Consider the following 14,416-nt stretch of genomic DNA (forward strand, 5'->3'; position numbering starts at 1 on the left):
AGCCCTTGTACACATGGTTGGACATTCCGACAACAAAATCCGTTGGATTTTGTCCGACGGATTTTGTCCGAAACTGGTGTTGCATACACACGGTCGGACAAAGTTGTCAGAAAATCCGATCGTACGTAACGTGATGATGTTATTTAATTACGACGGGACTACGGTCAGGCTAGTAGCCAATAGCTTTGGTCTAGGAATTTGATCTGAGCATGCGTGGCACTTTGTCCAATAGGAATTCTCTACACACAATCGGACAAAGTCTGATCGGATCATGTTGTCGGAAAGTTTTATAGCCCAGCTCTAAAACTTTGTCCATCGGATGTTCCGACGGAAACAGTCCGATGTAGCCCACACACAGTTGGATTATCCGACAACACGGTCCAATCGGACATTTTCCGTCAGAATGTCCGACCGTGTGTACAAGGGCTAACATAGAGTGCTATCACTAAGTATTCACAGCGCTTCACTTTTTCCACATTTTGTTATGTTACAGCCTTATTCCAAAATGGATTTTATTCATTATTTTCCTCAAAATTCTACAAACATAATGACAACGTGAAAGAAGTTTGTTTGAAATCTTTGCAAATTTATTAAAAATAAAAACCGAGAAAAAAAATCCCAGGTACATAAGTATTCACAGCCTTTGCTCAATATTCTGTTGAAGCACCTTTGGCCACCAATTGCAGCCTCAAGTTTTTTTGAGTATGATGCTACAATTTTGGCATGCCTATTTTTGGTCAGTTTCTCCCATTCTTCTTTGCAGGACCTCTCAAGCTCCATCAGGTTGGATGGGGAGGTCGGTGCACAGTAATTTTTCAGATCTCTCCAGAGATGGTCAATCAAGTTCATTCTGGGCTCTGGCTGGGCTACTCCAGGATTTTCACAGAGTTTTCCTGTAGCCACTCCTTTGTTATCTTGGCTGTGTGCTTAGGGTCGTTGTCCTGTTAGAAGATGAAGCTTTGCCCCCGAGCGATCTGGAGCGTGTTTTCATCAAGGATGTCTCTGTACATTGCTGCATTCATCTTTCCCTCAATCCTGACTAGTCTCCCAGTTCCTGCCACTGAAAAACACCTAACAGCATGATGCTGCCACCACCATGCTTCACTGTAGTGATGGTATTGACTAGGTGATGAGCGGTGCCTGGTTTCCTCCAGACATGATGCTTGCCATTCAGGCCAAAGAACCCAATCTTTGTTTCATCAGACCAGAGAATTTTGTTTCTCATGGTTTGAGAGTCCTTCAGTTTAGACATGTGCAGAGTGAAATATTTTGTTTCGGAATTTTGTTTTCGTCCGAAAAATAAATGTATTTAGTTATTCCCGAAATTCGTTTTTATTTATTTTATTTTTCGTTCAAAAATTGCATTCGTCCGAAAATCCACATGAATTACAGTCGAATCTGTCTTTGAACGTTTATGGTGTCTGTCGAATGTATAAAGAAGATTCGACGGAGCTAGTATATAGCATACTTCGTGTGATCTTTAGAACCCTATTAAAGCGGTTCTCCACCCTAAAGTGGAAGTTCCGCTAATCTGATCCCTCCCCCCCTCCGGTGCCACAATCGGCACCTTTCAGGGGGGAGGGGGGTGCAGTTACCTGGATAATCCAGGTATCTGCACCCACTTCCGGGACAGACCGCCGCAGACCCCCGCAGATGCCCCACCCCCCGTTGTGTTCTGGCAAACACGCAGTTCCCAGGACATGGGATGCGCAGTAGGGAACTGGGCAGTGAAGCCGCAATGCTTCACTTCCCGATTCCCTGACAGAGGATGGCGGCGGGGGCAGCAGAGAGACGAGCGATCGCTCGTCATCTGCCGCTGACATCGCTGGACCCTGGGGCAGGTAAGTGTCCATTTATTAAAAGTCAGCAGCTGCAATATTAGTAGCTGCTGGCTTTTAATATTTTTATTTTAGGTGCAGAACCGCTTTAAAGTCTATGGGACTCCAACGTTCAAAATCTAAAGTGCTAATTTTAATGGCTTATATGCAAGTTACTGTCCTAAAAAGTGTTTGGGGACCTGGGTCCTGCCCCAGGGGACATGTATCAATGCAAAAAAAAAGTTTTAAAAATGGCAGTTTTTTCGGGAGCAGTGATTTTAATAATGATTAAAGTGAAATAATAAAAGTATAATATTCCTTTAAATTTCGTACCTGGGGGGTGTCTATAGTATGCCTGTGAAGGGGCGCATGTTTCCCGTGCTTAGAACTGTCCCTGCACAAAGTGTCATTTCTGCAGTAAAAAAAGTCCTTTAAAATCACTCGCGGCTATAATGAATTGTCGGCTCCCCATAATACAGAAAACACTCATTGAAAGTCATTGATAAAAAAATAAAAATAAAGCGTGGGGTTCCCCCAAATTCAATTACCAGGCCCTTCAGGTCTGGTATGGATATTAAGGGGAACCCTGCGTCAAATTTAAAAAAAAAATGACGTGGGGGTCTCTCTCTGGACTCAGTTTGGTCAGGTGGCCCACTATAGGAAAAGTCCCGGTGGTTCCAAACTTCTTGTGCTCATTGGGACCTTCAATGCTGCAGAAATGTTTCTGTACCCTTCCCCAGATCTGAGCCTTGATACAATCCTGTCTCGGAGGTCTACAGACAATTCCTTGGACTTCATGGCTTGGTTTGTGCTCTGGAATGCACTGTTAACCGTGGAACCTTATATAGACAGGTGTGTGCCTTTCCAAATCATGTTCAATCAACTGAATTACCACAGGTGGACTCCAATCAAGTTGTAGAAACACCTAAAGAATGATCAGTGGAAACAGGATTTTCCTGAGCTAAATTTTGAATGTCATGGCAAAGGCTGTAAATACTTATGTACATGTGATTTTTTTTTAATTTAATTTTTTATTTTTAATGAATTTGCAAAGATTTCAAACAAACTTCTTTCACAATGTCATTATTGGGTATTGTTTGTAGAATTTTGAAGAAAATAATGAATTTAATCCATTTTGGAATAAGGCTGTAACATAACAAAATGTGGAAAAAGTGAAGCGCTGTGAATGCTTTCTGAATGCACTGTATTCTCAAGCAATGGCTAGTGGACAAATCTTGGGACCATGTGCGCAAATGCATGACAGCAAAGTTAGATTTGTATATGCACAGTAGGGATGAGCTGACAGTTAGGCATATGGACAACCACCTAAACCTGTGCCTGTTCAGCTCTCTTGTTCAGCAGGAGCAGAACATCTTACACATAAGCAGTATTTCTACAACTTCTATATATTACAAGTTTATGCATCTGTGATTCCTAAGGAAGCTTTAACCTGCTATGTCCCAAGGAACTGTTGAAATCCCTGTTAATCCCCACCACGTATGCAAACGAGTGGGGGCAACGGTAAAATCACTGCCCAAATATGCCCATTCCCTTATATAACTGATGACAGCTTGGGGAGCTTGCCAAACCAGTATCTGGTGTCCCCCCTATTAGTAAGGGGGCCCTACAGATTCCGATAAGTCCCTTGCCCACAGACCCCCTCAACCATTGACCGGGGTTGTGGGGAAGAGGCCAATGTTATCAACATGGGTACAAAGTACTTTGCCAGGGGGGATTCCCCCTGTTAAGGTACCCCCCAATGTTGAGGGCATGTGGCCTGGTATGGTCCAGAAGAGGGCCAGGCTGCATTCTCAAATTAAAGATCTGGTATGGATTTTTAGGGGGGCCTAATGCTTTTTTTTTGTTTGTTTGTTTGCATAGAGTCCCCTTTAAAATCTGTACCAGATCCAAGAGTCTGGTATGGATCTGTTTGTTTGCATGAGGTACTCCCTAAAACCCAAAACCATGAGGGTCTTTTATGTGCTTTGGAGAGACTCTACACATTTTGTTTTCATTCTTGCCATAGGATGTGCTACATAGTTACATAGTTAGTCAGGTTGAAAAAAGACACAAATCCATCCAGTTCAACCACAAAAAAAAAAATAAAAAAAAATATATATATATATTGTGAGGGGTTTGCTCGGCAGCGGGTGTGTGTGACCCCCTGGATGGGTTCACAACACAAAGTCAGGCACAGCAGACAGCGGTGTAGGTTAAAAAAACAAAAGATCCGGTTTATTTATGCTACATGCAGTGATACATATAACAGCCAAACAAAATAAAACAAGAAAATAAATCCTGGTCAGCTTGACCTCTAACTACACACGTAGACTCCCTGTCTAACAACTGGGTGCAGCCTTGTGCTGTACCAGTCCCTGCCTTTGTTGTAAAGGTTTTGCCACACAGGCGTTAACTCACCGCACAGTACAGGTGACACACTCCCCAGTCTATACAACACAAAACTGGTTCCAGGATGGAGCATCTCCCTATGCATGCTGGGGTTTTTTGTAGAGGTCTTAATGAGCCCACTTACTACAGCTGGGCTCATTAACTCTTCCCCTCTAATTGTAAAAGTCTGCATAAAGCCTGAATCTAGGACACACATATTTCCCATCCTGGATACAACCAGGTGATTTTACCTGCGTGCTGCCACATACCCCCCCCTCTTGTTTCAACCTTGGGGTTGTAACACAAGCAGCCAGACACGCATGTATCCGAGACAAAGCATCCACATTCCCCATTTTAACACCAGGGCGATGCTTAACTGTAAAGTTAAATTCCTGTAGGGCCAGGAACCACCTATTTACCCTTCTATTGGTCTCCTTGTTTTGAGCCATCCACTTTAAAGGAGCGTGATCAGTCACCAGGTCAAAGTGCCTACCTAGCAGATAGTACCGAAGGGAATCTAGAGCCCACTTCACTGCTAAACATTCCTTCTCAATCGTGGAGTAATTTACCTCATGGGACTTCAACTTCCTGCTGAGGTAAATGACTGGGTGCTCTTCCCCGTTCCAGACCTGGGATAACACTGCTCCTAACCCAACGTCTGATGCATCAGTTTGTACCACGAAGTCCTTAGAGAAGTCTGGTGAGTACAACACTGGCTGGCTACATAAGGCTGTTTTTAAGGACTGAAATGCTTCTTCAGCCTCTGGGGACCATTCAACCATGACCGACTCTTTCCCTTTCGTCAGGTTGGTGAGGGGCACAGCCTGAGAAGCAAAATGGGGAATGAATCGTCGATAATAGCCAGCGATTCCCAGAAAGGCTCGTACTTGTTTCTTGCTGTTGGGAAGTGGCCAACTCTGTATGGCCTCGACTTTATTGACTTGGGGTTTTATCACCCCCCTCCCAATAGTGTACCCAAGATATTTGGCCTCCTCCTGTCCAATGGTACACTTCTTTGGATTGGCCGTAAACCCAGCTTCCCGGATAGAGTCTAGGACTGCTTGTACTTTTGGTAAATGTGAGACCCAGTCTGTGCTATGAATAATCACATCATCCAGGTAAGCTGCAGCATATTTCTGATGGGGCCTCAGAATCTTATCCATTTTCCGCTGGAATGTTGCCGGTGCATTCTGTAACCCAAACGGCATTCTCTTATATTGGAATGCCCCATCTGGGGTTACAAACACAGTTTTCTCCTTGGCCGACTCGGCCAGGGGAATTTGCCAATACCCTTTGGTGAGATCAAGAGTTGTCATATATCGGGCTGTTCCCAGCCGGTCAATCAACTCATCTATACGCGGCATGGGGTAGGTGTCAAATTTTGTAACTTTATTTAATTGTCGAAAATCGTTACAAAACCGCCAGCTCCCATCAGGTTTGGGCACTAGTACGATAGGACTGGACCAGTCACTCTGGGACTCCTCTATCACACCCAATTCCAGCATCCTTTGAACCTCCCCACGTATTGCCTCCCGTCGGGCCTCTGGTATTCTATAAGGTTTTAGTTTTACCCTTTCTCCTGGCGGTGTGATAATGTCATGCTCTACGCCAGATGTTTGTCCCGGCAGCTCAGAGAAAATCTCTTTGTTACGAAGTACAAACTCTTTAACCTCCTGTTGTTGGGCTTTTGATAAGGTGTCTGCTATTACAACCTCAGGAACTAAGCAATCAGGCTGTACTTGTGACAAAGTCTCTGCGACTAGGGATTCCCTATCCCTCCAGGCTTTCAGCAGATTGACGTGATAGATCTGCTCCGGCTTTCGCCTTCCTGGCTGTCTAACCCTGTAGTTCACCTCACTAATTTTTTCAATTACTTCATATGGACCTTGCCATTTGGCCAGAAATTTGCTTTCAACCGTAGGGACTAGCACCAAGACCCTATCCCCCGGGGAAAAAGTACGTGTCTTGGCCCCACGGTTGTACACTCTCTGCTGTGCTAACTGCGCTTGGGTCAAATGTTCCTTTACAATTGGCATTACCTGTGCAATTCTATCTTGCATCAGGGCGACATGCTCAATCACACTCCTGTGAGGAGAACTCTCATTTTCCCAAGTTTCCTTGGCGATATCCAGCAGCCCCCTTGGGTGTCTCCCATAGAGCAACTCAAAGGAAATGCTGAATTCCCCAATACCGCAGACTGTCTACTTTTCAAAAAGGGGTCTTTTGGGGTGTATTTGTACTGTCCTGGTGTTTTAAGGGTGTCAAGAAATGAGACACACATTTTACATCAGGATTGATACATTTTCAAGTATATATACCATAGTTTGTAGATGCAATAACTTTCACACAAACCCATTAATATACACTTATTGGGATATTCTTACCAAAGCCATGTAGCAGAATACATTTTGGCCTAAATTTATAAATACATTTGATTTTAGTGGATATGATATTTATATTTATAACAGAAAGTAGAAAATAGTGGGGTTTCTTTTCCAAATGTTTGGTCTTTAGTTTATATAGCATAACTTGCATACAGCATTGCATGGCCAGGCAATTGCCCGTTAAATTAGCAAAGTGCTGAGTAGCAAAAAAAGGCCTTGTCATGAAGGGGGCAAAATCTTACGGAGGTCAAGTGGTTAATAAAAATGTAATTAAAAAAAAACATGAGGTGTATATGTTGAAAAATCTTTCAGGTATTACTGTAAAAAATGCACAAGAAAAGTCATTATTTCTCACCTGATTGGAACACATATTGAATGTTTTTCCTCTTCTGCATAAAAGTCTTGATGTGTAAATGGGCTGAAGCTCAGTTTCCAGTATCCCTTACAAAAACAAAGCAAAGTTTCCATATAAAGATGTTACTACGCTACCAGGAGCTACATAAACTCTACACACGAAAACTCTTATAATTATAATATAATATAATTATATGAGACGTAAAGAAAAAAACTTTACGTCTCATGGTAATGCTAGGATTACACAAGTACAAAAAGATTTTATAAGACAAATATTTTAAGCCCATAAATAGAGGGTCACACTTATTAAAACAGTTTAAAATAAGTCAGTGGGTCAAAATCCCCAAATGCTATTTAATTATCCAAAAAATGGAGTAATGGTCAACAGGCTAATAGATTATTTTCCAGTAGTAATGGTCATAACTGGATCATAATTTTTTCCAAAGTATATTTAAAGCATTCACTGATCAGCGATAACATTATGACCACTGACAAGTAAAATGAGCTATTGATTATCTCATTACAATGGCACCTGAAAGTTGTCGGGATATATTAGGCAGCAAGTCCACTCCAAAGACATGCAGGTAGGTTAATTATTTTCTGTGTGTAATGTACAGGTATAGGGACAATTATAGACACTCAGGTTGAACTGGATGGACTGGTGTCTTTATTCAACCTTACTAACTAACTAACTAACTAACTAACTAACTAACTAACTAACTAAGTGAACATGTTGCCCCTGATGCTGATTTGTTGAAATCAGAAAAAATGGGCAAGCGTAAGGATTTCCGTGACTTTGACAAGGGCCAAATTGTAATAGACAACGGGTCAGAGCAACTCAAAAACTGCAGCTTTTGTGGGATGTTCCTGGTCTGCAGTTGTCCGGACCTACCAAAAGCGGTCCAAGGAAGGAAAACTGGGAAAACAGCGACAGGGTCATGGATGTCCAACGCTCATTGATACAAATTGCTGAAAAAGTTAATGCTGGCTCTGATATAAAGGTGTCAAAACATACAGTGCATCGCAGTTTGTTAAGGAGCTGCGTAGTTGTAGACCGGTCAGGGCACCCATGCTGACCCATGTCCACAGCCAAAGCACCTACAATGGGCATGTGAGCATCAGAACTGGATCATAAAGCAATGGAAAAAGTTGGCCTGGTCTGATGAATTATGTTCCCATTTCAATCATGTGGATGGCTCAGTGTGTGTCTTACCTGAGGAAAAGATGGCACTGGGATGCATTACGGGAAGAAGGCAAGCTGGCGGAGGCAGTATGATGCTTTGGGAAATGTTCTGCTGGGATACCCTGGGTCATGCCATTCAGGTGCATGTTACTTTGGAGTCCATGCCTCGACAGATCAGGGCTGTTTTGGCGGCAAAAGGGGGACCTACTCAATATTAGGTGGGTGCTCATAATGTAATGGTGGGTGCTCATAATATTATGGCTGATAAGTGTATGACACAAATTAATATTGTTTCACAGTTATATCTTGTTACACTGACAATCTTCATCATATTTTAAGTGAGGACCTCCAATCAGCATTGAAAAGGCAAATTTTATAGCCCAACCTTTACAGCTGTAGGTATAAGTTTGTGCAAAAAAATTTCAAACACTTAGATGTAATAGCCAATGCAAACAAACGTGTTTAGAGAGGCATAGTAATATATTTCTCAGTCGTCAGTAGAACAATTATTTTGTATAATACCAAGAGATCCTCCAAATAGTACTAAAGAAATAGAATTAGCCTACAAATACTTCAAAGGCGCAACACATTTAGAGTTATATAGAGTTGGATGCAAAAAGCACATCCTAACGTTAGATAAATTCCATTTAAAATGAGTAACAATTGCAGCCAGGCTCTGGATGGCAATAATATGGAGATCGAGATTTTGCCATATTATTTATTTATTTTTCTGTGGTATTGATGTAGTACCCTCTAGCTAGTGTGCTAGATGTAAATAGGTTTGTTAGTATAGGAAAATTGGTTTGGCTAAGAGCCAGGCCTGGCTTGAATCTGGGTCTGGATTGACTGACTCAGGAAGGCTGGATGACTCAGCATCTCTGGTGTCTTCCCATGTTTTTGTAACCTTGGAGAAGCTTCCAGATGTAGCGGGTGGAGGCTAGGAGGAGCTGCTTGGAATATTTATAAGGGCCCCACCTAATCCCCAGCAAATGGGCTGGCAGGGGGCAGGCCACCTCATAAATAGGCATGACTCATGCCAGCAGGGGCAGTCAGATGGAAGATGGAGATGGAGTGCTGAGGAGACTGTCAATAGCCTTTGAGGGTGCACCCTAGTCTGAGGGGGTGACCTCAGGCCTGGGGCTCAGGTGCTGGAGGGACCCTCTACAACACAAGGAGGACATCTATTCTGGAGGCATGGGAGCAAGTGGGAGGAGAGCAAAAGCAGGTCAGCACGTCCAGGAGATCTCCTGAGTAGTCAGCTGGGTGGGCTGGCGAGTGTCAGTCTGAGAGGACTGTGGAGAACCCATATGCTTTTATGCAAGAGACTGGGAACTTTGGGATGTGTAAACCAAAAGCAACAGCCATGTAATAGAGCCCTGGGTCTACATATCCTGGAATGCTTTGGGGGTGGAATAGGGGGCCAAGGGGAGTTTAAGTAGAATTGCCCAGGAAAAGCCACTCTTTTTGTCTAGGGACCAGGTCCACGAGACAGTACCACCAAGTAGGCCGAGCCAGACGGGCTCAGTTTCAATCAATGGCCAGAGATGAATCCTGTCAGCAACTCTTGTTAACTTCACAACTTCTCCTTTAGTGCTGTCAAGATACCACGGGTGTGCAAGCCCATGACTACAGAATGCTGGATTGGTGAAAACTCCAAACTGAAAGGGTGTTTTCCACTGAGTCCATTAGTCAGTGAGAGGGCTGGAAGCCCATGCTGTCTTGTTGTTATACACCAGATCCGCTGACAGCAGAAGTTCATTCCCACCCAGTCTCCCAGCTATTGGCATTGACATACACCTGCCAAAATGTCTGTGCCTCCGCTAGTGATACTCTATATACTGTATATCAGAGATATGCAATTATCGGACCTCCAGCTGTTGCAGAACTACAAGTCCCATGAGGCACTGCAAGACTGACAGCCAGAAGCATGACACCCAGAGGCAGAAGTATGATGGGACTAGTTTTGCAACAGCTAATTACATATGCCTGCTCTATATATTAAAAAAATGTTAATGTTATATTTAATCCATGTGGTAATAGAGTGGTTATCTATTGATCATATTCAAAATACAGAATGCTAACTTCTACTATTGACTCTGTACTTGTCTTTCTAGTAAAACATTATTGTTTTACAATAACAAAACAGCGCTCTCTTCAGGGACAACTCAATCCATACACCAGGTTCACTTACAAGTGCCGAGCCTCAATGTGTCCCAACACACTCCAATGCAACAGTAGTAAGAAGAGCCATCAAAACTGTAATCCTTGAAGTGGCGTTTATTGGTACATCAGAGTGACAATAAAACAATAAACTGACGCGTTTCAGCAATAGCCTTAGTCATAGCTCAGACTAAGGCTATTGCTGAAACGCGTCAGTTTATTGTTTTATTTTCACTCTAATGTACCAATAAAAGACACTTTAAGGATTACAGTTTTGCCGGCTCTTCTTACTACTGTTGCATTGGAGTGTGTTGGGACACATTGAGGCTCGGCACCTGTGAGTGGACCTGGTGTATGGATTGAGTTGTCCCTGAAGAGAGCTGTTACCTTTCTTCTTTTCCATGCTGGAATATCGCTGGGTGACAGACATTGCCTGCCAAGTTTGTGAGACTATACAGGCTATTACCTTACCAGGTGGGTCAGAGAGGTTGAAACTCCTGAGGAACCTAGGGCTAAGAATAAAAGAACCCATCCTATTCAGAGGCTCCTACCCGGGGGGGGGGGGGGGGGGGGGGGCTGGGGGTTGTTACACAAATAAACAGCCAAATAATGATTTTCTATCTCTGAGTTGCAGCTATGTAAGCTTCAGCAATTTTATCGCTATAATATGGCTGAGAATACAATTTTTTTTTTATATGTGGCATCAAGGAGTAACAGTTCCATTGGTCTATGATCTTGTATCCATGTAAATCTAGGGTTCACTGCAAGCCTCATGAGATCAATACTCATAAAACAGTGAAGTAACTATTCAAAATGCATGTGAAACAGAATTAGAAGTCTCAGCCATGCATGTGCCCTCAGAGGATTAGGAGACATATAGCAAAAATCTATTTCATCCAACACTGTCACAGAGGATAAAGGATAATGATAATAAATCAAATTGGATAGTTGTACGTCACCTGTTCCCATCACAGGCACTATATATATATATATATATATATATATATATATATATATATATATATATATATATATATATATATAAAGTAACATAGACTTCTATATTTAATATTTTAAGAATTTGATTTCTCCCTTTTTCAAGTGGTATCTTTTGGTTGTAAGTTGTCTATATCTGCTATTGATCAACTGTTCACTGGTTCATAGTTCTTTATTGCCAATATATACACTATATTGTCAAAAGTATTGGGACACCTGCTTTTACACGCACATGAACTTTAATGGCATCCCGGTCTTGGTCTGTAGGGTTCAATATTGAGTTGGTCCACCCTTTGCAGCTATAACAGCTTCAACTCTTCTGGGAAGGCTGTCCACAAGGTTTAGGAGTGTGTCTATGGAAAAGTTTGATCATTCTTCCAGAAGCGCATTTGTGAGATCAGGCACTGATGTTGGACGAGAAGACCTGGCTCGCAGTCTCCGCTCTAGATTTATCCCAAAGGTGTTCTATCGGGTTGAGGTCAGGACTCTGTGCAGGCCAGTCAAGTTCCTCCACCCCAAACTCGCTCATCCATGTCTTTATGGACCTTGCTTTGTGCAATGGTGCGCAGTCATGTTGAAACAGGAAGGGGCCATCCCCAAACTGTTCCCACAAATTTGTGATCATTAAATTGTCCAAAATGTATTGATATGTTGACACCTTAATCCTTCCCAGAAGAGTTGAAGCTGTTATAGCTGCAAAGGGTGGGCCAACTCAATATTGAACCCTATGGACTAAGGCTGGATTCACACCTATGCAGTTTTAGTGCTTTTTGCATTTTGCTGATTTACACTACAGTCCATTGAACATGGTTTCCTATGGAACACATTCTGTAGTGCAAATCTGCAAAATGCAAAAAGCACTAAAAATGCATAGGTGTGAATCAAGCCTTAGACTGGGATGCTATTAGGCTGCTTTCACACTGGGGCTGTATTCAGGCGTTACAGCGCTAAAAATCGCGCCTGTGTAACGCCTAAAAAAAACCGGCCCCTTTAACTCCAGTGTGAAAGCCGGAGGGCTTTCACACTGGAGCGATGCGCTGGCAGGACGGTGAAAAAAGTCCTGCTAGCCGCATCTTTGCAGCGGTGAAGGAGCGGTGTATTCACCGCTCCTATACCGCTACTACCCATTGAAATCAATGGGACACCGCGGCAATACCGCCGGCAAAGCGCCGCTGCAGCCCCCCCTTTTCCCCTTTTAACCCCTTTTCGGCCGCTAGCGGGGGTTAAAACCACCCCGCTAGCGCCCGCACACCGCCGCTAAAACGACGGTAAAGCACCGTTAAAAATAGCGGCGCTTTACCGCCGACGCTGCTCCCGCCCCAGTGTGAAAGCAGCCTTAGAGTTCATGTGCGTATAAAGGCAGGTGTTCCAATACTTTTGGTAATATAGTGTGTATATATATATATATATATCATAGGTTCTATATATGCTTGAAAACAGAGGATCTCCTTTAACTACCTTCCACCGCCGTATACAGTTGTGCTCATAAGTTTACATACCCGGGCAGAATTTATGATTTCCTGGCCATTTTTCAGAGAATATGAATGATACCACAAAACTTTTCTTTCACTCATGGTTAGAGTTTGGCTGAAACCATTTATTATCAATCAACTGTGTTTACTCTTTTTAAATCATAATGGCAACAGAAACTACCCAAAGGACCCTGATCAAAAGTTTACATACCCCAGTTCTTAACCATGTATTGCCCCTTTAACATCAATGACAGCTTGAAGTCTTTTGTGGTATTTGTGGATGAGGCTCTTTATCTTCTCAGATGGTAACGCTGCCCATTCCTCTTGGCAAAAAGCCTCCAGTTCCTGGAAATTCTTGGGCTGTCTTGCATGAACTGCATGTTTGAGATCTCCCCAGAGTGGCTCAATGATATTGAGGTCAGGAGAATGAGATGGCCACTCCAGAACCTTCACTTTATTCTGCTGTAGCCAATGACAGATCGACCTGGCCTTGTGTTTTGGATCATTGTCATGTTGGAATGTCTAAGTACGTCCCATGCGCAGCTTCCTGGCTGATGAATTCAAATGTTCCTCCGGTATTTTTTGATAACATACTGCGTTCATCTTGCCATAAATTTTGACAACATTTCCTGTGCCTTTGTAGCTCACACATCCCCAAAACATCAATGATCCACCTCCATGTTTCAGAGTAGGAATGCTGTACCTTTCATAGTAGGTCTTGTTGATGCCTCTCCAAATGTAGCGTTTATGGTTGTGGCCAAAAACAAAATTTTGGTCTCATCGCTCCAAATGACTTTGTGCCAGAAGGTTTGAGACTTGTCTCTGTGCTGTTTGGCGTATTGTAAGTGGGATAATTTGGGGATAATTTGTGGCATTTCCACAGTATTGGTTTTCTTCTAGCAACTTGACCATGCAGCCCATTTTTTCTCAAGTGCCTCCTTTTTATGCATCTTGAAACAGCCACATGAAATGTGTTCATAGAGTCCTGTATTTCACCTGAAGTGGGTGTGGGTTTTTCTTTGCATCCTGAACAATTTTCCTGGCACTTGTGGCTGAAATTTTAGTACAGTACTTTTGATTGGTCATTTGGGTAGTTTCTGTTGCCATGATTAAAAAAACGTAATTTTTGGACTTTTTTAGTTTTTTTATAAAAAAAAAAAAAAAAAACAGCAGTTAAACACCACCAAAAGAAAGCTCTATTTGTGGGAAGAGAATGATAAAAATGTAATTTGGGTGTTGCATGACTGTGCATTTGTCAAATGTGACAGCGCTGAAAGCTGAAAATTGGCCTGGACAGGAAGGGGGTAAAAGTGCCTTGTATTGAAGCGGTTAACGATGCCGTGTCACAGGTGTGGTGATGACAAATTTGTCTGTTTATGGCAATGTGGGTGCACCTGCAATTATAAATCCTGCCTGCCTGAATCTCTAGCTTCCATAGCTCTCATAATATAGTTTTTCTGCCTTGCTGCCAATGACAAAAAAACATTTATCTACATCCAGAGCACATTGTAGAAGAGAAGTAAAGCATTTAGGTTTTACACAACTCCTTCAGTTACATGTGGTCCTAAATCGCGTTTGGCATTGGTAGCTGAACTTTTAGTAAGAGGTAGGTAATATCTTTAAAAGATACAAATACAGTAGTCGGATTTGTAAACGGGATAC

General features: G+C 42.7%; 1 protein-coding gene across 2 annotated transcripts in view; it reads right to left on the minus strand.

Moving 5' to 3' along the window:
* The window catches only part of CSF2RB (colony stimulating factor 2 receptor subunit beta), a 118,042-nt gene that overhangs the window by 35,838 nt on the left and 67,788 nt on the right, over nucleotides 1-14,416 (minus strand). For both annotated transcript variants that reach the window (XM_077452257.1, XM_077452256.1), the window contains one exon: nucleotides 6,945-7,030. In XM_077452257.1, coding sequence (XP_077308383.1) covers nucleotides 6,945-7,030 — 86 coding nt within the window. The remainder of the gene's footprint in view (nucleotides 1-6,944; nucleotides 7,031-14,416) is intronic.

This window comes from Lithobates pipiens, unplaced genomic scaffold (assembly GCF_037356315.1).
Source record: "Lithobates pipiens isolate NorthernLeopardFrog02 unplaced genomic scaffold, aLitPip1_a1.2 Scaffold_23, whole genome shotgun sequence".
Classification (NCBI taxonomy): Eukaryota; Metazoa; Chordata; class Amphibia; order Anura; family Ranidae; genus Lithobates; species Lithobates pipiens.